We start from the raw sequence: 26,991 nt of genomic DNA, 5'->3' as shown, positions 1-26,991 counted from the left end.
ACTTGGTCTTGACTCAGATTCGCAGCTCAGAGACTTGAGATTTGACTCTGACTTGCAGCTCAGTGACTTGAGACTTGACTCGGACTCTGGTTCCAGGTCAAAAGGACAGCTTTAAAATAAAATCATATACTAAATATATATTTCCATGCCATGTATTAGTAAAACAGTGAACCCAATGCTTTATAAAAGGAAAAAGTAGATAAATTTTGGGATAAAAATTTAAAATAAAAAATGTATTACAAAGTGTGATCTACATTCCCCTATCCTCTGTGGAATATATTAAGAGTGAAATTTTCAGTGTTTTATAGATTTCTAAAGGAATGGGCATCAATGAAAGCACAGCACTGCACTTTATCCAACCAGCTAAGGAACTGTGCTAGAAAAAATCTGATGTGGAAGATGTGAGTAAAGCTGAGCTGTACTGACTCTTGACGAGCACTGACTGAAGAGAGGACAGGACAGAACTAGAACACAGCCCCTCCTTACCTGCCTCCTTTGTGAAAGCTTGTTTGCCAGCTCACATTTACTGGGAAACGTGGCTCCCAGCGGATCCTGAGATGCCAGGGAGGGAGTTGGCAGTGACAATCAGCGCCTACTGATGGCAAATTTGTCTGGTTCTACTCTCTATGCTATTATTCATGGGTAGGGCAGATTTTCTGCCTGCCTCTTGTTCTGTTTCTATGGAGAAAAGATTGTGGCAGAGACATAATACCAGAGTTTTATTCATTGTTTTCTATTTCCTTGCATTTGTTTCCATTTGTTTACTCACAGCTGTGTTTCTGTCTGCCATTCACATCATACTAAAGCCCTAAGCTCACATTAACCACATGAAGTCCAGATCAGACATCAGATGAGAAAAATTATGAGAGATTTCAGAATGGCCTTAATATAGAGAAAGAATGAGAGTGAACAAACGACTTAATTTTGTACTGCCATATTACACAATGCTTGCGTCAGTGCAAAGAAACTGGAGCTGCATCAGAGTAATGTGAGTTACGCTCCTGAGGCATCTTTTAAATTATGAATCCCACCCATACTAAGAGAATGTCTTCATGTTAAATTCTATCCATCAATAGATAATAAGCAGCAGGCACACATTGCATGCAAGAGGAATGCTACTCAGTGAGATTTTTCAGTATTCTTTCAAGCTAGAACTCAGTTTATGCATGCACTGTATGTTTCACTGCTTTAAATATTGATCTTGAAATCTAATGTGGACGAGCAGGATGGGTTTGAGTTGGATCAGTTTCATCGTATAGACTAGCTGATGAAAACATACTGGTTTATTAAGTACATTTAGCTGATATATTCCCTGCGGCACTCAATGCATTTACCAGGTTTGGTTATTAAATCTCAAAGCACTTTCTGCTAATATTTGGGTATAGGGTATGTTTAATTGTGAGAAGGCAATACAGAGCAGTTTTTCTAATGAACACATATTCCCATTATAATCTCAGTATTTCACCACTGTTTCTTGACCAGTGTCCTTATGACACACATGGAAAAAAAAATGTGACTGTCTCCACCAAACTGCATCTATTCCCTTTCCCTGAAAACCTATAATGCCACTTTAGCACGATCAGTCATTACTCTAGCAGGAGTCTCCTGAGCTCCTGTGGGCATGTGACAGGCAAGGCACAGGTGAAGTCCCGGCACACGTAGGCTGTGGCTTTACCCTCTTGCTGAATCAATGAGGAGAGGACAGGCAGCTTCTGGTAGAGGAAACCTTCTGTATTACCATCTGCCAGTATCAGAACCTGGAGAGAGCACAAGAGATGAACAGCACTAAGAAAGGACTTCAACATAGAATTCAAGAAATAGAAATAAGAGGGGCTAGACTTTATATGCCTCTGGTTGGTAATAAATGTCTATCATGTGACAAGAGAAATAAGAGAAAAATGTGGAGAAAGGTTTGGCAGGGGAGATGCTGGCAGTGTGGATTGTCTGTCCTGCAAAAAAAAGTACAAAAAAAATACTAAATATAATAAAATATATTACGCATCGCCAGGAATCATGTCAAGTTTGTTTTTATTTCTGCTGTTCCTAACAACCATAGAAACAATATCATCATGTTTACATTTTGCCCTCAACCCTCCCACGCAAATAGATGGAATATACAACTGGGTTCAGGAATGTGCTGCACATGAGAGCAGAAGAATTTGATTTCCTATCGGACTCTCATGAGTGTTGCTCAGCACTGTTCTTGCTAGTAGTTGCAGAGGGTTTCAAACTAAGACATTCCTCACCGAGAAAATCAAAAATGGTCAACAAAAATTAGTCAACGACTGGGAAATTGTGGCTAGAATTGTTCACTGTGCACTAGGCTTTAGCGGATCATCTCTAGTTGTCAGTGCTTGTATATGGGCCTTCCTGGCATCTAGGTAGTGCCGAGTCAAAGTTGACCCTGACCTGTCTTTAACTATCGATGCATCTAAGAAAATATATGAGTTTTAACTAGACAACATACAGTCACTATATAACAATGTGGCTTTTGTGGCATTGGTCTACTAAACAACACAATATAAAATCCAACCGTTCATAATTCAGTTTTATTGATTCTCAAGGTTTGGATTCTTTCTGTGGCTTCACTTCCCACCATTTTTATTGAGAGAGAAAAGCCTGAAATAACTCAATCAAGGATGAAGCCAGTCAGGGGGCTGGCTGACAGTCAATGCTTTGCTGCAGGTCCAGTTAGCACAGCAGCAGGGATGGCCAGTGGGGTAGACACACTGAGTTTTCACTCCTATAACAGAAGGGAAAACTTATTGGCATTCACCTTCTACCCAATACAAAAGCAGCAGGAGGGAAACAAGCATGCTTAGGCACAGAGAGGAAGTTGGAGCCACCCAGGAGCAGACAGTGACTGGAGAGAAATCTACTTTCTTTCAGTAAATACCCAAAAAACATATCCACTTATGGAAACATATTGCAGAATATGACAGGGGTTACTTGAGAGAATACCCTGTGAGCTGAAGCATCTAGTCAGCCATAAAGCAGCAAATCCTTTTGCTTTGTGTTCACCTCTCTTGGCCAAGAAAAGAAATTCCATATTGTGATCTTTTGACAGTCATGGTAACAACTCAACCTTGTAAAAGCTGTTTTTTTCTGTCACCCAAGCAACAAAGCTTATGCCTAGTGTTAAGGATTCTCACTTTATTGCAACTCAGAAGCCATGGAGAATTCTACATCCTGACCTCCTCGCTAGCAGCCTGGAGCAGCTTCCTGTCAGACGTGTGGGGACATCACATGGGCTGTCAGGAGCCAGACTCAAAGTGTAATGACACTCCACCAAGGCGGCACGTCAAAAAAAAAAAAACATGCAGACCAAACACAGAACGTGTGGAGACACTTTAGGGTTACAGAAGAGGACCTTTCCCCTCATATCTTAGAGATCTGCATAACTCTGCTTAGACGGTCAAACATTGTGTCTCACACAAGCCCTTGTTTAAACATATGCTGGGTGTATGAACCCCTGTCAGTGATTCACCAAATTATAATAAAGAAGTTATGGGAAGAACTTGAGTCGGAAGAAACAATTCTGTAATCCCTTAAATGTGAACAATTCCAAACAAATATAATTCAATTTGTTCTAAATCTCAGTTCTCTTACCAACCAGAAGACCACCAACCAAATGCAATAATACCCATCAATTTAATTGTCTTATGACTCATTCAGTTTTCCATTACTGATGGAGAACTGGAACCTACCCCATTCCTACACCTCACTCCCTGTCTAACCTCTCGCTAATGCTTATCTTGTAAAGTGATTCCCATCTCCAAGCTGTCAGGATCTCCACACACAACACCTAGTAGAGCCCCTCCATTCCCTTGAGTTATCTAACCCATGATTTCCATCACTACGATCACACTGTGATATCCATCTTCCTGTCTGTCAGCTCATTCTCCCGTACACACACACACACACACATACACACACACACACACACACACACAGTCGATTAGTCTGGGGAATTTCATCAGGTTTGTCTCTTAGCAGACTAGAACTGCTTTAGAGAGCTTGAAGCTGTCAGCACACACAGGTGGAGCACAAGGCCATTACTCATTTCATTATCTGCTGTTAGTTTATTTCTGAGTGCGTGAGGCATGGAGCATGTCAACCTCTTTCCACTGTCTCCATTAACCTCTCCAGAGATAGAAGGCTAATGTGCAATCATGTGGGGCAACCTCAATAAATGTGTAAATATTGTATTTGCATGGACTGCATTAAATATAATAATATATTATATAAAATACAGTAATACCAACTCACCGGCTACTTTTAAAGCCACGTCTGTACACCTGCTCATTCATGCAATTATCCAGTCAACCAATCATGTGGCAGCAGTGCAATGCATAAAATCTTGCAGATACAAGTCAAGAGCTTCAGCTAATTCGCACACTAAACATCATAATGGGGTAAAAAATATGATCTCAAAAAAGACCAGGCAGCATTTTTTTCAATCTTTATCTGTCCATTTTTGATGAGCCTGTGCCCACTGTAGACTGAGATTCATGTTCTTGGCTGACAGGAGTGTAACGTGATGTGGTCTTCTTCTGTTGCAGCCCATCCGCCTCAATGTGTGATGTGTTGTGTGTTATGAGAGGCTTTTCTGCTCAGCACGGTTGTAAACAGTGGTTATTTAAGTAACCATAGCTTTCCTGTCATAGCTCAAACCAGTCTGGCCATTCTCCTCTGAGCTCTCTCATCAACAAGGCATTTTCACTGACAGGACTGCTGCTCACTGGATGTTTGTTGTTTTTCACACCATTCTATGTAAACTCTAGAGACGGTTGTGAGATCAGTTTCTGAAATTACAATTTCAGTTTCTGAAATACTAAAACTAGCCTGAGACTAAAAAAGTCACTGGCCTGATACTAAAAAAAGTCACTGAGACTTATTTATCCCCCATCAGGTATTTCCTCAGGTAAAAGAAAATTAACTGTTTAAGCAGAGAGTTTTGTATCTTTTTCTTTTCTGCCTGACATGCAGCACAATTTCTCCAAACCTTGATCATCCCAGACAGCTGTACTGAACTCCACATGGAGTCTAAAAACTCAAAACACAAAATACAAAGGTTGTTTAAGGGTTCTTTAGATAGTTAAGGGGGCCTGCCATCATAAAATGGTATTATTTGTGACCCTTGACAGATCTCCTGCCCTGGCACACAGCATACCATAACATATTTAGACAGGGCTGTCCATGACCTGGATGCTTTTTGATGTTTGCAGCCACTTTAGCTCTTTACTACTCAACTCTCTCCAGGGATTTTCTTAATTGCTGACTAGATTTCATACTGCAGCAAAGCAGCCTTTTCCTTTGAGAAGGAGATCTTGAGGGAACGCTCTGCTGGGGATAATGAATGCTTTCGCACAAATCCACGGTTAAAGTTCGACTGGTCGATGCTTTTTCTCCCTGAGGTGACCTTTCACAATCAAAGTGGCAGGTCTACAACTCATTGGTTTTATAGAAGATAAAGTGACTAACAGGATCTTATACCACAACACTGCTGAATTCCTGAATCTGACTGGGCAGAAGGTTAAATTAAATTTCTGTAACAGCAGCTCTGACAGTAGTGCCAGCTGTAATTCAAATGATACGTTTATATTAATGCACTCATTCAAATATATTATCACTTCTTTATAGTAACTTATTCACAGGGACTTGAATGGTGGACGATCTATATAATCTAAAAAAAATACATAATAATAACAAATGGAGTGTTGTTATTTAACAAAGAAATTCTGTTTTCTGTAAGGAAATGTTTATTTAACATTTATTAAAGGAGTCTCTTGTAACTTGGCAATTAAATATTGTCATCATTGATAAATCGGTGTCAAATTAGACTGCAGAGCAAATAATTTTAGAGCTATTCTCTATATACATATAAAAAAAGAAAAACAATGACAAATTAGGTAAAAATGAATTGTGCTGCAAATACTTTAACGTATACTGCATGCAGAACATTGTTCACGATTCATAATAAAAATTCTATTGTCTAATATATCAAAATGCATCTTAAAGCAGCACACTGCTAATATACACCTATTTAGACAACACATCAACTAAAGAAACATGTATCTCAAATGCATCTCAAAATGTTTCTAAGTCTGTGATATCTAAAAGCAGATATATATTTTTCAGAAGCCTTGCACCTGTTTTCTTACACCAGAAAGTCAGAAAACAGATGGCACTTGAGGAAATGAAAGGCTCTAAATATAGGTGGGTGGAGAATGCAGCCCACTCTTTATGACATTAATTAACAAAGACAAAGATCCTGTTTAATCTGAGAGTGGATGACACAAAAAAAAAAGAGGGATGGGGAGACGGCACTTAAATCTTCAGGAGCAATCAAGCTCATGGTCTGAGGCACCTGAGGTTCGGATACTTGATACCTGGGTCTCTGTAGATCAGTATGAGATGGGCGTGTGTGTGTGGGTGTATGTAAGAGAAAGTGTGTAACACATAACCACTGTGTACATGTGGATGGAAGAATATTATGGACTATATTAAATAAATAAATATATAAATACTTAAATATATTGTGTAATGTGATAATAAATAAATAATAATACAATTAAACCTGAATTATTTATATATTTCTGTCAATAGTGCTACATTTAATTACTTGTACTTGTACTTTACTTATTAAATGTAATCCAAAATATTCCGCAGTGCATGTGGACACTGATTTGACATTTCAAGAAAATGCCCCTGTGAACAGATTCATGTTCAGCTTTGCTTTGCAATGTTTGTGATAAGGATGACAGTGATGAGAATTATTATTATTATTATTATTATTATTATTATTGTTGTTGTTGTTGTTGTTGTTGTTGCATTTACAGTACTTTTACATAACTGCTTTTATATTTATATTACTTTTTAAAAATTACTTAATACAGTAGCAAGCATTACTAAATGAATAAGATAATTATATTTATATATTAGTTATATATTAGTTAAGATATATTAATTATATCTTAACTAATGATAATAATGATAACTAACATTATTGTCTGTAAATGTTTTTAAGTATTAATAATGACTCATTAATAAACATGAACTAATATATTATTATTCATTATTATTTTTAAATTATTAATCATATAATCTCTAATTATATAGATTACATAGATAATTATATTATCTCTCTTTCCTGCCTTTTTTTTTGCCCTTAATTAAATAAAATACCATTACCTTAGATGGCCATGATCATCAAAAATGGTCACAAACTGTCCAATAGATATACAGTATGCATTGTAATGACTTCCAGTAAGTGTGTCTTTGGAGGGCGTGTCTTTTGGAGGCTGCTTGACTGGCTGCCTCCCTATCACTTAACAGCACGTACAGGGAAGTTTCCAGGGACTTCATGTACCATTAACTGTGCTGTTAATGGTGGCTGTAACAGTTGCAAAGTACAAAGTGAACTAATATTCAGTGCTGAAGAAAGCAGAATACCTCACAAGCTAGCAGTCTTCTAGGCACAGAGGCAGTTTTATAAAAGCATGACAACAGAAGACCAATCATATTTCACCATTTCATCAGATTTTCTTATACAAGAAAAGTGTCTCAACTCCTCCACTGTAGACATTGGTCTGAAAAATGCTAACAGTAAACGGTGTTCTTGTTCTTGTTCTTTATTTTAACTAGATAGATCATATCTATATTTCCAGTGGGGGTGATATTGTATGTAACTATATTTATAGAGGATGTTAAGAAGGTCTGATTTAACAGATTCTTCTTCCTTTCACTGAGTATTGAATGTAACAGTTTGATGAAAATGATGGTGAATTATGATGTGAATTTTAAAATAGGAGATTACATAATGAACAGATATCAACTTGAATTACACAATTAAAACAGATACATCTGGATATTCTGTGTCTTTATTGTATAAGAGTCAATCATCTATAAAAGGCTGAGTAGTACTACCTGTGTCACTCTTAGTGAATTACTCAGAGTATGAAACAGTATGAAAAATAACAGCGGTGCTTTCTGTTTTAGTAAATCTTTTTTTGTGTCGTTTTTGAGTCTGTAAGCCCTGCTTTAAGCATGGTTGTGTTTGATTGACTAAAATATCAGGTCTCTTTCTCTTGCTAACACTGGTTCCTGCTTGGGATTCCACCCTAAACCTTTCCGGCTGCTGTCATGTCTCTCAGGTCTTGTTAGAGAATCACATCCATTCATCTCTGTAATTATTTAGTTTAACACTCTTTGCATCCTTAAAAGTCAAGCCTGCACGTCACGTCCTATGGGCCTGGTTTATGCCCAACCTAGCCACACAAATAAAAAGAAAAACATTAGTCTATGACTGCTCTTAACCAGTAGATTTTAATGAAATAATTATAATGCATACTTTTGTGACACAGAGCTGACATTGTTCTTCTTTCTCTTTCCTGGCCTAGAGCAGTGGTTCTCAAGGGGTCACCAGGGGTCCGTGAAGCGTAGCCAGTGCGCCTATTTGTTCTATTTATGAGCAAGATCTTACAGCTATTAGCCTATTTGACTGGTCACTTTATTGAATGGTTTTAATCCAAACCTCAATAACCCAAAAACAATTAATGTCAGCATGGACCTAATGTGCTCTGTCAGTGGAAAGTTCAGTAATAGAAAGCTCTATGGCTAAACTAGAAAAAATATTTACACATTTAATTAACATTCATTAAAAACCAAATCTGTGGTCTGTGGAATTAATTTTACAGTTAAAGAGGTCCATGGCTCAGAAAAGTGGCTCAGAGAACCTCTGGTCTAGAGGATATAAGCATTACAAGTTTCAAAGGCATAAAGCCTAACTTCAATGTGTGTTACTATAATATCAGGTCATAAATGAAAGCTTGCCCTGTCTGTCTCTGGACATGGAAGTCAGATTACTGCAGCCAACAGCTGGCTGTCATTATCAGAGAGATAGAGTGCTGCTTCCAAAATATTCGGCGTATCAGAACCGTTCTCATGAGACTTCGGCCATGTAATCACCACACACTCAGTCTGATCACAGCAAAGAGAGATTCGTCCCAGCAATTTTAATCAATCTTAATTTTCTACTCTGTGATTTGTGATAAATTGATTCAGTGGGGGTTGGTCTGGATTCAAAAGTCTTGCTGAAAATCTGAATTAAATAAATAAGCACAGATGAGATTAAGGAGGCTGAGGATTCATACTGTAGTTCATTCCTCGCAATTACACCCTGTGCCTGAAAATGAATGAACAGATGATACAATAATTAGATTTAAATTAAAAAGCATTCTCAAATATGGCTGGGTAATGTATCGAGCAAAATGCATTTTCAGCACTCTCCATCAAAAACATTTACTCAATGCTCTAAAGGTTTAGCTTCATAAAACTTCAGTACACTTGGGCCAAGAGTTCACTGGGGTTGAACAAGCAATTAGCACGTAGAGGGAATTTTACACTCTTATCCGTGCTAACTTGATTAAGTCCGTGGTGGTAATTAGGCCAAACATTTTAGTCTCTAAAATTACCATGGGTGTGTACGCTGACTATAATTTAAGTAGACAAATTTTAATATGTCAAAATGTAAATGCAGGGCTTCACAAAAGGAATAGTGGAAGATGGGATGCTAGTTTAATAATGTTTGAGGTCCAGTTCCACATAAGTGTTGTACAGTTCATCTTAACCGGTAGAGCGAGAGAGAGTTGTGCTGCAATGGTTTTGGGATCAGCCCATTATGTTTAAGTTTAGTCCATCATTGACATAATCCACCTGACAATTTGGCAACAGTGTGATATAAAAGATCTCAGGTCGCTGCTGCCCAGCTGCTTGTGTTCTGAAGAATCCAGTGGTATTCCAAATTCAGTTTGTGAGGAGAAAATATCATCTACTACAATCTCTGGGCTTCTGATTGTAAAATTCAATTTCCTATTTTGCACATGGAAGCAGAACTCCATTGCTTTAGGAGGTGTGCGAGTTTTTAGATTTCAGAGATATTGGTATGTTGACATATAGCTCCCCTGTGAGGAAATATATGACAGTAATATACAATGTATTGAGGGTATTGTTTAGAGAATAGCTCTAGCACTGTAGAATCTGGAGCCACTCCCTGCAGAACTCCATCAGTCCATGATTCCTTGATTAAAGTCAATGACTTCCATTACACTGGATTCTAGTGCTGACTCAGCACATGAAAAGCATCAGTAATTTTAATAATCCTTCCTTGCTCATACCCTTCCAACATGGAATTAAATGAGGCATCGGTTTCCATTTACAAACAGTATGCATGAAGTCTTGCTAGAGGTTTCTGTATTTTTTTTATCCCGAAACAACAATATTTAGCACTACACAGATGTCATGCCACTGCGCTACACCAATAGACAACTTGACACCAGAATAAAACAGCATTTTCCCTGGGTCTCTGAGAATAGCTCCATGCCCAGGGGATTTAAGGTATGGATGATGATTTGCCTGCAGGTTCAGCTCAATAAGAGAAAGTCATCTATTTTTCAAAAGGGTCTTCCAACTGTGCAATCAACAGCGTGATGAGATTGGCGGTCATATCTCAGTCAATTAAACAAACAATTCAGGCCAGGACCCATCTGAGACTTAGCGTCTGCAGAATAGGCACCTGCGTGGGCTGCCCGATTTCTTTATCATCACCTGGGCAGATGAAATTCTATTCAATCTCCATTTAACTAGCATCACTAACTCATTACTGCCAGCTTCCACAACCTTATGCTCAGCGGTGTCTAGGCAACAGTCTGAGGTCTCCCCATTATCAAATCCAATGGAACCCTGAGCCCTGTTAACATTCTGAGCACATGAGAATGTACAATTGAATTTAGGCCAAAATATAAATCTGTGCATTTCACAAGACTGTATTTGTGGACTGCAACTAAAAATAGACTGGGAGCCAGGTGAATCACAGAAACCTCTGTATCCTCCTAGATGACAGATCTATTTGAGTCCATATGTACCCAAAACAAGAACAGATCACTCCTCACTCACCATGGGCTGTATCAGACATACGTGAGAATAGTGAGGAGGTTTTTTGTTTTTTTTTACATCGGTATTCACACTAGGGACTAAAGTGAAATACATAAATACTAAAAGACTCACTATTAATTAATTAAAAGTATCGCCCCTTTTTTCACACAGAGAGCATCACAGGAGACGGCCTCTTAATTGGAGACAATGCTTAACTCAAGGACAAATATTTTAATGGATAAAATTATCACTGAACATAAAGTGAGCTGTAAGCATAGCAGATGAGTGCTTGGTCAGCTTATCCTTTAAACTGCAGGCATGTTTTTGTGATAACCTACACCCCCCCCACACACACATATTGCAATTGCATGGCCTTGATTTAATATCTCATGGCTAGATTTAGTTGTGCACAGAATTGTATGTCAGAGCACAATGTGCCAAAACAAGTGTTATTTCATAAGTTGGCAAATACTGAGCGTGGTAGCAATATTGTTAAACCAAACTTGCTGTGATTATTGTGATACTTACAATTAGGACTATTCAGTTAGCAATATATTGGTAATACTGTATACTAGTCATCTGTTTTTTATTTTGATGCTTTATTTGAATCATATCACATTCATATACAATATCAGTGAATTATCTTTCTTTTAGTTTTATTTTTGCTATTATGTTACATCTTATTATATTTCTCAGCAAAGACAAAAACACTATGTGCTGCTTCAGTCTGCATATTCTATCCTTGTTTTTTTTAATGTAAGTGCTTGTGTTTAAAGGTGGTGGTCTAGATGCTACTGAGAAAATCTGTCTCTGATGCTTCTACTCAAGAAAAATCTGGCAACCTTGGAGGCGTGAACTAATCTGAATGGGGAGCTCAGAAAATTGACTTTTATGGTTATTTGAGTTGTAGTCTTCATACTATTTGTGACCATTTAGGTTATGTGAACAACAAAATAATAACACCAGCTTAAACTTCTTCATACCTCACAGTCAGAGTGTTTAGTAGTGACAAGAGCAGCAGAGACAGACGAGGCTAATCAGAATGATGGCAGCAGGACAGTGGAACAGGGGACAGCTCTGTATTTCTGTCACTACACCACAACCAGCTTATAGGAGCTGACACTCTGTGTCCCACATAGTGAACACTGACAGCTATGAGTCAAGTCAAAACCAGGGTCTGATGTTAACAACCTGGAGACAGTGGCTGACTGAGGACACACTAAATTCAGTGCTAGGCAAAACAACAGTCATTTTTAATCTATCATGCTGTATGGGAAAGTTCAGATCATTCATAAAACTCTCGCAGGGAACTCAGTGCAACAGGGCTAGACAGCAAGAATATAGCAGACCTCAAACTTAGTGTGGAGTCACTTATCATTTAAGTGACACAGATAGGTTAACAAGGACATGTCTGTTAAGATACTACATTGTAAAAAGATGGGACATGGATACTCACCAGTGCAACACACACCATTCAGACAGCATGATGAAGCACAAAAGCAGTCAAGGCTAACTTCCACTGATCTTCCTCCTCAACACTGTAGCTGTCTACTTTACATCTCTAATGCACTTTACTTTATCTATTTTATCTCTTAAACCTCATTGTTCACTAATAAAGAGGATGAATGTCTACTTAAAAAGTTTTACCGACATCCATATCAATATTAGATTTCCCTGGCTAGCCAGCTCCAGTCCCACGAGGAGGGTAAACAGATTAGAAGTAAATGAAGAAAGGAACGCCCCTGGTGGGGATTCTCCCTGAGTACATTAGGTAGCAGTAAAAGCCCAAAAGGCCAGGCTTATTCTGTGTGTGCATGTGTTTGCTCTCTTTGTCACAGCTACTGAGTGAAGGGCCTTATGTGCAGAGCTGGGGAAAAGGGCAGAAAGAGTGAAAATGCTATCTCTGAGCTATGATGACCTTTATATTAAAGAAAAAAGCACAAAGCCAGGCCTCTGGCTTATTCCTACAGTAACCACAAGTTATTTACTAATTATTCCCAAATCATTCTGCACATGTTGCACTGTGCAGCTATTGTCCCAACTCTGGCTTTACAGTGTGCATGAAATTTATCAACTTGACCTTTGTGCATGATTGCTTTTGCTCACTCATTAACATTAGTGCTCTGACAATGCATTAATTCACATAGCATTCTGATCAGTTTGTCATTCAAAAAGCAAAAAAAAAAAAAAAAAGGCACTATGTTGTTATATAACAACATCACAAGCTTGGGAGCTCAGCAAAATGAAAAAGTGACAAATTTGCAACTTTGGAAAGAAAGCATGATGGCTACTGAAAGACACTCCCTATTCAGTATGCTTATGAACCTATACTGGGCATGTGGTCGAGGGATGGCATCCAGGCTTCTGGCCACTGTAGCCACAAGTGCTAGCCACTCGGGGCTCAATTAAGGTGGCGTGAACACTGCCCTGCCCGGGGCGTAAAACGAGAAGCAACTAGCCAGGCTCCTGAAAGGTGAACTGCTATACACCCCCTCACTTTATCTCTACACAGACACTACAGACCAACCTGAGCAAATCTCAGCGAAACTGATCTGTCCCACACATCCATGGGAAAATACTTCATTTTTAAAAATGATATTAAATCAGATTATATCTACTTTTATTCAAGTTCTTCCTCCTGTGCTGTCAATAATTATGAAAACCTGTCTCTGTTATTCTCCTCAACCTTACAAAGAAAATAAAAAAAAGCAACGAAGACTTACTTTATAGGGAAGAAAGAGGGAGTTGACACAGGCAATGAGACTGGCTGTGTCCTCTGCATCAGGCTGGCCACAGATGATTATCTAAGAAGAAAGCAAGAAAAACAAGAAAGAAAGAAATGAATTGGGGTTAGGTCTGTCTGTTGCAGTAATGAGGTGGGCAGGTGTGCTGAGGTTTAGACTGCCCTTGCCTGGACCTTCAGTTTGTTATTTCTCTCCCTCAGATGACTTCCCCTGTCCAGGTAAGCTCTGATGGGTTGATACATCTTCACAAGTTTTATCTGTTTGGCAAAGGAGGAAACTTTGAAAGATCTACTTCACATGGAAACTGACGTGGTGTAGTTTCAATTCAGTACTTTCTGTCACTCATTTATCACGAGGTGACACTGATCCAGGATAGGTAGTAACTATACTCACACATTTAATTAAGTGACAAGACATGTCACAAGCCTGTGGTGTTTATATATATATATATATATAATGTACACCAATCAGCCATTGGCAGCCTTTAGGCAGCAAGTGAACAGTCAGTTCTCCAAGTTCATGTGCTGGAAGCAGGAAAAATAGGCAAGCATTTGTCTGAGCAACTTTGACAAGGACCAAATTGTGATGGCTAGATGGCTGTGATGGGTTAGAGCATCTCCAAAATGGCAGGTCTTGTGGGGTGTTCTCGGTATGCTGGGGTTAGTACCTACCAAACGTGGTCCAAGCAAGGACAACCAGTGAACTGGCGACAGGGTCATGGGCTCACAAGGCTAACTGATGCATGTGGGGAGCGAAGGCTAGCCTGTCTGGTCCGATCCCACAGAAGAGCTACTGTAGCACAAATTGCTGAAAAAGTAAATTCTGGATATGATAGAAAGGTGTAAGGACACACAGTTCATTGCAACTTGCTGCGTATGGTGCTGTGTAGCGGCAGACCTCTTAGAGTGCCCATGCTGATCCCTGTCCACCGCCGAGTGCGCCTAGCATCAGAGTATCAGAACTGGACCATGGAGCAATGGAAGAAAGTGGCCTGTTCTGATGAATCATGCTTTCTTTTACGTGGAAGATCTGGTGCGTGTGTGTTGCTTACTTGGGGAAGAGATGGCACCAAGATGCACTATGGGAAAAAGACAAGCCGGCAGAGGCAGTGTGATGCTCTGGACAATGCTGGGAAATCTTGGGTCCTGGCATTCATGTGGATGTTACTTTGACACGTACAACCTACCTAAACATTGTTGCAGACCAAGTTACACCCCTTCATGGCAATGGTATTCCCTAATGTCTGTGGCCTCTTTCAGCAGGATAACGTGCCCTGTGTTGACTTGGCCTCCAGATTCCCCAGATCTCAATCCCATTGAGCATCTGTGGTCCAATCCATGGAGGTCCCTCCTCCCAACTTACAGGACTTAAAGGATCTGCTTCTAATGTCTTGGTGCCAGATACCACAGCACACCTTCAGAGGTCTTGTGGAGTCCATGCCTCGAGGGGTCAGAGCTGTTTTGGGGGACCTAGGCAGTTGGTTTTAATATTTTAATGTGGTTTAATGGCTGGTCAGTATATGTATATATTTGTTCATAATGTAATGAATGCCCAGTTCAGATGTAAACTTGTTCATAAAGGAATACTCCAGCACTGTTAAACTGTCCAACCATCCAACCATCGCATCTCTAGGACACAGGTGATATAATAATTTTATTTAAAAAATAATAATTTAATCAAATTGAACAATTTTTTTTTTGTAATTTAACAAAAACAGTTTAAATACATAAAGAAAGAAAGAACTGTTTACTTAACTCAATTATAAAGAAGTTTTAGGGGCATCAATAATAAGCAATACTTTAAGATTTAAGCTATAAATCTGCATAATAACTAATCTTTAAAGATTACTTTTTCAGAGAAAATATTCTATGGTTAAGTGGTTAAATGAACAGCTGAATCGTTTTTCTCTGTATTTATCAATATTCAAACAGTGCAGAAAACTATATAAGAACATTCATTCATTTATCTACACAAAATTGTACACACATTCCCACCTATGGTCAATTTAGAGTTGCCAGTCCACCCACCGGCATGAGGAAACTGGAGAACCCAGAGAAAATCAAAGCATCACTGTTCACACAGAAAGTAAGCTCAAAATCGAACCAAGGACACTGAACCAGTGAGATGGCAACACTACCGGCTTCACCACTGTGCCACTCAGAACAGCTGTCTCGTGCTAAGACCTTTATGATGAGATTGTAAAAGTTTTAAATGTGCCTTATGTATTTGAAGGTTTATTGACATAATTAAACAACTGGCCTTAGACTTTCATTTTAAGTGTGTTACAAGTCAAGTTGTATATTCTTTTCTCAATACATGGAAACAGTCTTTATTGCTTTGTGGGTAATAAAGTTGTGATGCTGTATACATGGTCAGTGAAGCCTACACCAGCTTCAGCACTGATTACCTGTTTAAACGTGTAGTGATGTGCCATGAGGCCACGGACCATGTCGGGCAGGGCAATTGGCACCTTCAATAGCCTATCAGAGAAGGCGGTCAGCAGTTGCTGAGAGCGCTGCATCCACTCTTGTTTGCCTGTCAGGTGGGAGAGGCGCAGCAGGTTCATTGCAGAGATGGAGTTTGCACTGGGTTCTGCACCATCCTGATCTGAAAAGAGAGAGATCACTATGAATAAACACACAGTAACCATGACAAACCCCAAACAACAACCGGGCTATTTTCATACCCTGATGTAAATGACCCTGTTTTGGCAAAGTAAGTGTCATTGCAATGATGCATTATTTAAATTATCTATTTGACCTTTGCCTATTTATCAGGCTGCACAGGGCTTAAAGTGCCTGATATTGCAGGTGAAGTGTGAGACCAGTCGTGAGAATGGTTTTATCTCCTTTGTGTGATTGTGTGTGTGTTCTGTGCTCTGACCTCATGCAGATAGACCTATGGGTGAGCTGGTGGCACCTGGAACTGAGGTGACGACTGATATATAACACAGCACAGTCCACAAGTAGATGCTATTATTTTATTAACACACTCTTCATTTGAGACGTGATGACACATGCTACTCATGCAGCCAAAAAAATCTTTTATTTTGGCTTACGAATGTACAGTTGGAGAAAACTATAATAAATATAGTAAAGTATACTTAGTTTACTTATAAATACTAGCATCTAAGTATACTTAGAAATGCCAATTAAACTATTATTTTTTGAGTTTTTTTGCTACTATTTTAAGCAAACTTTTGAGTCAATATGTAGTTTACATTCAAGGAATAAGTATCTGGAGGGTGTACCAACAGACAATTCAGAATAAACTGTATATTTGTATGCTTTTATATTTACTTTTGTTCAAATAAATCTAGTACATGGACAGTATATAAAATAGAAAACTATACAGTACTATATTTTTGTAAGCAGAATAACTAGTACACATTAACTGTGACCAATATACAAACCCTCAACCAAAATGTTGCTCATACACAGGAATAAAACAAAACTCTGTCTGAGTTATAGTTATGTTGCTGGTAAGGAGAACAGAAGATTCTACATGATTGGGTTTGGACAGTGCGTAAAATAGGGACTGGCATGTGCTCAGTGAAGTAATCCATCTTCCAGTGACAATGTGGTGGAGGAACAATGTCCTGACACACTACAGCTCCACACAGCTCCTAATGGAACTTTACATGCTGGGATCACTATATAATGGCGCAGTCACTCAGAAAAGATGACAAATCCGTCTTACATCCCCTTTAATTTATCAGCACCCGCAACAAAGGCATCAGACCCCGCCTCCCTTCATCCATATCTCGCTGGTGTCAGTGTCATTTTCACAGTGCCATTAGTCGCAGGCCAAGTCACGGTGGCATGTCTGTGTGTTAGTATCAGCGTGTACGTCCAATTCCTTGTGACAAAATATGGAACTGAGTCATTCAGGACATCAAACCTAGGCTCTAATACCCATCAGCAATTTTGTTTTTTTGCCCAAAAGTAGCTGGAGGAAAATACTCATAACATTTTTTGTAAAAAACTGAGGCACAAAATGTACAAGAAATAGGAACAATTAAAAAAATTCAACATGAAAGAAAGATGAAAGCAAGAGAAAGCACCAAAATAAGAGGTAAGAAGGGGGGCATTAGAAAAGGTGGTAGCTGAGTACTGAAGGGTTCCTCTGACTGTGCTAGCATGCTATCAGCAGTGGCAATGATGGGAGTGCTATGCAGTGGAGTGATGCTGAACACTGAGTGACAGCAGGAGATCTGCATCACCCAGTCCAAATGACTCACTCCCTCATACTCCCACGCACCCCCACAGCAATCAGCCCATCTGAAAGACCATCCGCATTACAGACTACACTTCATGCAAGAAATGTCATCACCAAAAGTCTTATGACATTACTAAATTATTAGGTAGACAGCATGCATCACTATTAAAAGACGAATCTCATATCCCCAAGAAAAATGTAATTAAAAAATGTAATGTGAACCTAGTAATCCCATTGTAATATTACAAATTACAAAACGGGATAAATTATAAATGCTCATAACAACTCAGCACAGGGCTCAGGAGGGTAAAGCAAATCTTTTTATGATCACCAGCAATCGACTCTATTCGTTCCACTTCATTCCATCTCCATTATGCAGCATGGATTATGTACTGTATATAAGAGGAAGTGTGTACTGTCTCACCCTGTTTGAGAGACAGCAGTATGGTGTGGTCTGAAGGGTCACTACTAAAGTAGCCACTTCCCTGGGCATCCCAGAAGAGCTGGTCCTGCCTGTGTTGTAGCTCCTCAGCCCACTGAAGCCACTGAACCGTGTGTGTAGCTTCAAACAAGTCCAGGAGACCACTCACCACAAAAGCATAGTCATCCAGGAACCCAGCAATGGGTGAGGCACTAAAGAGAAGGACAGAGAAAATTTACCAGTCAGTTACAAACATGTAGAAGAAGTTAACAAGATAGTAGTTATAATATCGGTATCTCCACATTTTTTGAAAACTTCTTATCGCAACAAAAAAGTTGCACAAGTGGGATATTTATATTTTCATGTGGGTGTGAGTGAGCAGTCAGATATGAAGCTTGTGAAACAAAGATCACATTCTTTAACATGAACATGCAGCTCTGTGCGACGCATTTATGGCATTTATTCAATCATCCTTAGTATCTGCCTGGTCAGACTCGCAGTGGATTAAATTAGGTAACTAGTTTGTTTAGATTTTGGAAAATAGAAGCAAGTATATTCATACAAAAACGTAGTGTGAACGAGATTAAATTTCTTGTTGACCATTTATGAACTTGAGTGGTGTAGCTGAGGTTGAGGAACTGAGAGACAGAATTCACAGGCCATGCTGATAGTGCTGGCATCTCTACTGAGTTCTTTTCCAGTGTTTTTCAGTGGTTCTGGGGACAAAATAATAGTGTTAAAAGAAAAAAAAACTGGTTTAGTCCACATCCAGTTCAGATTTAAATTCAAATCCAGATACAGATATGAATATTTGTAACACTAAACTGACAGAGGTACAGACAGTGACATTGTGTTACATCTCTATATCTATACATAGAACTGTGCAAAAGTCTTAAGCGCAGGCAAAGAAATGCTGTAGAGCAAAAATGCCTTCAAAAATAATGAAACTAAATGTTTCTACATTAAAAAAAATACTATAAAGAGCTGTAAACAGTAATAAATGAAACAAAGTCAGTATTTGGTGTGACGATCCTCCTTAGTCTCAGGTACAATTAGTGCAGTTTTATAAGGAAATGAGCTGTAAGTGTTACTGAGCATCTTGCAGAACCAGCCACAGTTCTTCTGGAGACTTTAACTGTCACACTTGCTTCTTATTTTTGCAGCAAAACCCAGGAGCCTTCATTGTTCATGTTTTTTTTGGCAGAAAAGTGTCTCTTTTGTAAAATGCTGCTTTCTTTACTGACATACAAACATTTTTCTATAACATTTAATTTCGTGCTGGAAAACTAATGTTTGGAAATCTAAAATGTTTTGTACTGAATCAGTAATGTAGAAGTCATAAAATAAAAAAAAAAAGTACTAAAAAAATAGGGTGCCTAAGACTTTTGCATAGTTCTGTATATATAGCAAAGCTGATGAAATATTTTGGTTAGTGTGGACTCTTGTGGACTGCAGTGTCCTTTAGTTAACAGCATGGGTCCTAAAGTCTTTACATAACAGCTCAGTTTCAGATCCAGAGGTAATAAAGTGTATCTTCAGGCTTAAGTTGAGTATTATGAAAAAACAAATTGAATATAAAAATTCTTAGATCATGAGGTTCAAAAGGATATCATTATGTTTTATATGACTCTTGCTGCCCCACTCTGACTTTTCTGGTTTCTGTAAAGAAAATGAAAAGTCCTTGGAAGAAAGAGAAATGTCTGAATCATTAAACTTCATGAAGCAGAGCTTTGGTGCACAAGATCATTCACAGCTTCTTTGTTCTTGTACATGCTGTTCTCCTGGACCATCTGTGCAGTCGTCTAAATTTCAAGTACTGCATTGATCCTAATGTGCTAAAAGTGTAATGTGTGGTATAATTCTTTAAGATATTGAAGCAGAGTCTAATGTGATCAGCACACATATGAACACCATGACAGTTACCCATTTTTAAATCAGTAAAAATGAAATGATATCAGGATTAGCTTAGTTTTATTCTACTTGGTAACTCATTCAAAATTACAGCTCCATAATTAATGGCACCTTAAATGATTGAATAAAATAGTTTCGGCTCAAACGCAATTAAAGAAGCTTACCTGCCACCTAACTTGTACTGTATGTATACTGGCACCCCTAAAAATGTTTCAAATAAAACGCAAACAAATTCATATCCTTTATAGACTCCAGGAAGTCTGCTGACTATGTCATGTTCCCTGGGTGTAAAACTGAACTTCAAGCATTACTGATGCTACAGTTATAATCAAATATGTTGACCATGCACACCATTGTCACGATGGGTGAAAAAAGGAGATTACATACCAGGAAATGCAGCTGATACACATGTATTAGATTTTTGATGCTTTTGGGATGTTTTGAAGCTAGTAGTTCAAGGGCTCTTGTGAAGATTAATCACGTCATGATTTCCACTAATACCAGAAAATTTTAGGCCACAGCCTGGTTACTTCTGCCAGGAGGTTAAGACTCAGCCAGACAGACCAAGATAATGATCCCAAACATACTGAAGCAACACAGAAATAGAGACAGGACACGAAATCAGTGTTTTGCAATATCCATCTCAGTCTCCAGATCTGAATCCTATCAAAACATGTGGTCTAAAATAAAGAGGGCAATCCAACCTATGAATATAAAGGAGCTTGATAAGTATGGTCTATCATTTCTTTATTACCTTTTTAGATCTTGTTCGACAGTTCTTAAGAAGAAGATTCACCAAATATCAATTTTGGGTGTGCCAATCATTTTAAAACTAGTGTTTTCTAGACTAAAACACTTATGAAAACCTTTTATGTTTCAAAATATTGTTTATATTAAGTTATGCAGTGTGTTTTAAATATCACTCATTGCATGTGTTTGAGCTCATTCTTATGAAAGATTTTGAATGAATTAATTCTGGAGCTGACTGTAAAAAACACTTTTATCATCCACATGCACAGTTAAAGATGCTCACTTCCTCAATCCACCAAAACATCAAATCTACCAAAACATCACCTGGTCAATCTGAATATAGACTATATTGAGTCCTTTGTTTTAAACCAAGACATAATTCAACAGTTTTCTCCAGATACAGTAGGAAAATAAACTTCACATTTATAGGAAAAGAACATTTCAAGGTCGAATTTCTTGATAATAAATTATACAAGGACATCTACAGAACTTTGATATTGGTAAGATCTGTAGAGGTGCACTTGAATAACAAAGCCAGATATCTAATAATATTCTTTGGAGCACTTTGTTGATTTAACTGAATATATCAGGAACCTTTCAACCACAGTTCTCAGGCATGTCCACTGAGGTGGCACTGTAGTGTGGGAGAAATTATACAGACTGAAGATAAAACTCTGTTATAAGAAAGCAAAGAGGAGGTCTAGTGCTTGGCGTGACCTCCATTTGTTTTGTCATATTCAAATTATATTTAAACAACTGAGATTTATTTTTCGTGGACGAATAGTGATGTATGAAAGAAGGGACGCTACCTAGTCATCTGTCTTGGACATGTCTTTGCATCCAGTAGTGAAATTCAAAATACTATTAAAGTGACATCTACATAAAGTAAGCCAAAGACATTCATAAGCCAGGTTGGTCTCACTGCACAGTGAAGGAGAATGTGCCTCAGGTTCCCTCTGTTCACAGGCAGAGCTCTGTGTTCAAAAGAAAACTATACTTTTTTTCATACTGTTTCTGTAGCTTGCTCAAAGTGGGTGTTGCTCCTTAACTGTGAAATTTACATCAAACCTTTCCAGTCAGTATTTAAGTAAGCATTCTATGCTGTGATTGTCCATTCCTTCCTGCCTCTGGTGATGTAACTTCCTCAAAATACAAAAAGTCTGTCTCTCATGTGGAAACTATAACCAGTTATTCAAAGTCAATATACATGATCTATACATAAGGTCAGAGGTAAGGTATGTAAATGCAAATAAATATCATGCAGCATGTGGTAAGTTCCTCCTGATGCAACACATATGCTAAATAGAATGAACAGATACGTCAAGAAAGATTTACTTCCCATCACTGTATCCGATCCAGACATTACAGCACATTATTACTGTCATAAACTGGACACTAATTCCATTCCACCCATACAGGATTTTCATTTGAATTTTTCAACTACCATGAAAAACTGCCTCCTACCTATCAAATAATCACCAGTTTGACTCTGCAGGATGGACTTTGATTTGCCACGTAAAATATTCACAAGGATGAGCAGAGAAAGGAAACGATTCCTTGCAAGGAAGAAATTAAGTGGAGCAGCTACACAATCAGGAGACGTGCTCCAGTGTCTCCTCCCGTGTAATTTAATCACCCAGTCTGCCTCTGCTTTCAGATTCAGAGAAGGAAAGTCCTCCAGCAGCAGAACAGGGCAAATTAAGAGCAGCTTGACATGCAGAATTTCAGCTTCTGGGCTCTATAAACAAAGAGCAGTGTGTGTAGTGGCTCCTGAGAGCACAACAGCATGTCAACTCTTTCAACTGTATTTACACTCTAAAGATACTATTGATTTCTGTGATGCAGAAAAGACAAAAGCATATTGTACATCAAGGGCTGTTTTAAGAGTTATTTCGATCACTTAAATTCAAAAGATAATTCAACAGATATGCAGGGAACATTCTCTGCATCCAGACTAACGCAGGTGCTTAACTTGATTATCTGGATAGCCCATTCAGATTATTACAATGATTTGTGTTCCTCTGAGATCGCCAGGCATTTTTTGTAAGTAGAACTCCTTCTGCAGAAGATTTCAATTGCATTCATTTAAAACAAGCACTTGCCTTTCATTTTAATCCTAAACAAATCAGGCAAGAGAAAATGCCGAATAATAAAGCAGTCCTCAGTTCATGGCTGTCAGTTTCAACACCATGTCACAAAGTTCCACAGCATCCTGACACAAGGAAAATATAGTAAAGTTCATTGTCATGAGCAGTCCTAGTCCTTTTCTAGCTCTACAAATTTATCTCAATTTAGTGATATGGCATTCATCCACATTATCTGGCTGTTGGTCTGTACCAGACCCAAAAAAGAGACTAAGATAAATCATTTTTTATCTAGATAAATGAATTTTTCCTATCATGAACTAGACGTGTTCACCTCTGAGATCTTTAGTAAACACACAAACAGCACCAGTGAGACATTTATGGGAAACATTCTGACTGCTTTTGGACAATTTATATGATTATTTAGTTCATATCTCATAATGTAAGATTTATTTATTTAATATTACCCTCAAATGGCACTCTGGCACTCTTGGCCAGAGTGAATACTGGACAAAAAAGCACTTAAATTTAATATCTGAACAGCAAATAACTCAGCCTCTGTTTTGGACAAACAAGCACAACTGTCTGAGTAGCTCCCAGTTGAGTAATAAATAATAATTAATCATTCTGAAGCTTGGCAAATCCTGTATTATCTTCTCACTATATGCACTTCAGTCTGCATACTAATTTTGGAATTGGAAAAATACAAACCACACGTGGACTGGTAAATCTGTTCAAATCTACACTCACTTACCACTTCATCAGGAACACCTGTACATTTGCACATTCATGCCATTATCCAATCAGCCAATCATGTGGCAGCAGCGCATAAAATCATACAGATACAGGTCAAGAGCTTCAGTTAATGTTCATATCAAATATCAGAATGGTAAAAAAGTGTGATCTCTGTGACTTTAACTGTGGCATGGTTGCTGGTGCTGGTTTGAGTATTTCAGAAACTGCTGATCGTCTGGGATTTTCACACACAACAGTCTCTAGAGTTTACACAGAATGGTGCGAAAAACAAAAACTTCCTGTGAGCGGAGGGTCTGCAGGCTGAAACAGCTTGTTGCTGAGAGAGATCAGATGCGAATGACCAGACTGGTCTGAGCCGATAGGAAGTCTACAGTAACTCAAATAAGCACTCTTTACAACCGTGGTGAGCAGAAAAGCATTCAAACCTAAAAGCTTGAGGTGGATGGGGTACTACAGCAGAAGACCACATCAGGCCTCAGTCCTGTCAGCCAAGAACAAGAATCTGAGGCTATCATGGGCACAGACTCACAGAAACTGGACAGTTGAAGACTGGAAAAAGACAAGGTGATTTTTCTTTTCCTAATCTTCAACTGTCCAGTTTGGATGAACCTGTGCCCATGATAGCCTCAGATTCCTGTTCTTGCCTGACAGGAGTGGAACCCGATGTGGTCTTCTGCTCTTGTAGCCCATATACTTCAAGGTTCAATGTTTTGTGCGTGCTTACTTTTCTGCTCACCATGGTTGTAAAGAGTGGTTACATGAGTTACTATATCCTTCCTGGCAGCTCGAACCAATTCGGCTATTTTTTGTCTGACTTCTCTTATCAATAAGGCATTTCCACCCACAGAACTGTTGCTCACTCAATGTTTTTTGTTTTTCGTACCCTACTGTGTAAACTCTAGAGACTGTTATATATAGAGACTGTATTAACTCTGGTATAACATATATAAGACTGTTATAACATCTGTTATAAGACCGTTATAACATGCATGCCACGATCAAAGTCACAGAGATCATACTTTTTCTTCGTTCTGATGTGAACATTAACTGAAATTCTTGACCTGTATCTGCATGATTTTTTTTTTTTTTTTTGCACTGCACTGCTGCCACATGATTGGCTGATTAGATAACTACATGAATGTGCAGGTGTACAGGTGTTCCTAATAAAGTGGGTGGTGAGAGTATGTATTTACAATACAGTACAGTTAATTACTATCAGACAGTATTTATATCAGCAATTTATCTATAACCTTGTTTGGGGCTTCTTTGTTTGCATACCCTTAAACTAAGCATGGTATTATAAAATAGAATTTAAATGCATTAAAGCTGTGATATCCTCTTATTTTCATGCAATTTTCTCTAAATGTTTATGAAGCACCTTTTTACTCTGAAAATCATGCTTGTATATTTGAACAGGCTGCAGTAGAGACTGTCTCTTCGCCTCTCCAACTCAGCTTATTTTCACTGAGAATGCCCACTATTCTTGAATATTCATAAACAGACACCCAGTGTCCATTCATATGAATTTATTTACTTGCATAAGCTTCAAAATATGGCTGGCTTGAAATACCAGAATATGAAAAAGAAATATTAACCACTGGGAGCAGCAAGACGTTTCCAAGTAGTACATTTATACTATTGTGTATTAACAGTAATCAGTTTAATCTTCAGACTCAGGGTGTAAATTAGTTAGCTAATAGCATGCTCAGCCAAGTCATTTTTTGAAATCAGTGTTATCTGTTTCTATTCCAAACAAGAACAAGAATATGCTGATTCACTATTTATTGGCATGAAATCCTGAGATAAGTCGAATGCTTAAAATGGAATGCAATCAAATAGCAAATTAAATAGACATAATAGATCATTTGTGTGCTCCTATGAAACTATTGACAATCAGTGCTCTTAGGTAACTCTTTGATGAGCATGAAGCTGAAGGCAAGGAAAACAAGGGAGAAATACTGAAAATAAAATCCATGCCCATGTGCATTTGCTTTATACTGAATCTGGGTTATTTCTACCTCTATTAAGGCAATTATGAGTAGTGAGTGCAATTGGAAACAGTATGGAATGTGTGCTAGTTTTCTTGAATAAATGAAAACACATTTTTTGTGCTACAGTCTGCACTCGCTGCATACTACCATAAGAGATCAATACAAAAAGGTTTCCTTTATAATGGGCATCAGACAGTTGGAGAAATGTCTGCTGTGAGACACTCATGTTCACAAATTGAATAAGTGAAAAAGTACTTTTGTGAAAAAAGATATTCATCTCATTCCTCCGTGTAAAAGAACACAGCAATCTCGTGCTTGTTTGCGTCTACTGATTTCTGTAAGTGTGTAATCTAGTCTTGAGGGAGTCTGAAGGAATGTTCCTTACTTTTGCTCGAGGTCCATGTTGTCGCCTCGGTAACACGAGTGCAGCATGTGCTGTCCCTCTTCATCCCACAGGTGCTTCCGGAGAAACTGTGCAGTCTGTTCTGCTCTCTGAAGCAGAGTCTGGTCTCCTAATACTGCCCCCACACGGGCAAATCCTGACAGCATCAGCCCTGTTACAATATGTAAAGCTAAATGTCAATCATCTATTCAACATACAGAGCCATATTCAGAGTTAAGCTCACACAGTGAGGGTTTCTTACAGAAATTTCACACACTGATATTCAGACCTTAGTTGTAACTACTCAGACTTAAGTGATGCTGAACTTAAACTTTTTCTTGTGCATTTGGAAAGCCATTTGAAGCTCTATAAAAATCCACAAAAAGGTTTTTTAGAGCATCTTAATCTGAGACATTGCCTGATTTTTTTAATAGAAAAAATAAAGTTGAGTTGAATTAAAGCAAGCCATAAGTGTATCAGATGAGTGCTGGGCCAGCATACTGTCAGCATTGTCAGCGTATTTTTCTTTACATGACAGTATGAATTACCAAAACACTGCCATTATTTTACTATACTACAACTCAAAATAACCAATTAACAATGTGATAAAATAGCTTACATCCCACGCACACATTACGATTTCATCGACTTGACTTATTATCTCATGGCTAAGAGTAACTGCTGGAACACCATTAAAAAAAATAAATAAATAAAATAACAGGATGTGCTGGATCAAGTGCTATTTTATAATTAATGATTAATGTGATTAATGTGATAATTACAACTAGGACTATTTATG

The 26,991-nt window shown here is 38.3% G+C and overlaps 1 protein-coding gene across 1 annotated transcript in view; it reads right to left on the bottom strand.

Moving 5' to 3' along the window:
• Positions 1 to 1,374: 1,374 nt before the first annotated feature.
• Positions 1,375 to 26,991, bottom strand: part of spata20 (spermatogenesis associated 20) — a 35,669-nt gene continuing 10,052 nt past the window's right edge. Inside the window, exons 12-16 of the mRNA XM_026915446.3 lie at positions 26,196 to 26,364; positions 18,322 to 18,530; positions 16,087 to 16,286; positions 13,659 to 13,739; positions 1,375 to 1,757 (exon numbers count right to left, since the gene is read on the bottom strand). Coding sequence (XP_026771247.3) covers positions 1,587 to 1,757; positions 13,659 to 13,739; positions 16,087 to 16,286; positions 18,322 to 18,530; positions 26,196 to 26,364 — 830 coding nt within the window. The 3' untranslated portion in view covers positions 1,375 to 1,586. The remainder of the gene's footprint in view (positions 1,758 to 13,658; positions 13,740 to 16,086; positions 16,287 to 18,321; positions 18,531 to 26,195; positions 26,365 to 26,991) is intronic.

This window comes from Pangasianodon hypophthalmus, chromosome 12 (genome assembly GCF_027358585.1).
Source record: "Pangasianodon hypophthalmus isolate fPanHyp1 chromosome 12, fPanHyp1.pri, whole genome shotgun sequence".
NCBI lineage: Eukaryota > Metazoa > Chordata > Actinopteri > Siluriformes > Pangasiidae > Pangasianodon > Pangasianodon hypophthalmus.
This window is presented reverse-complemented; position numbering and strand designations above follow the sequence as displayed.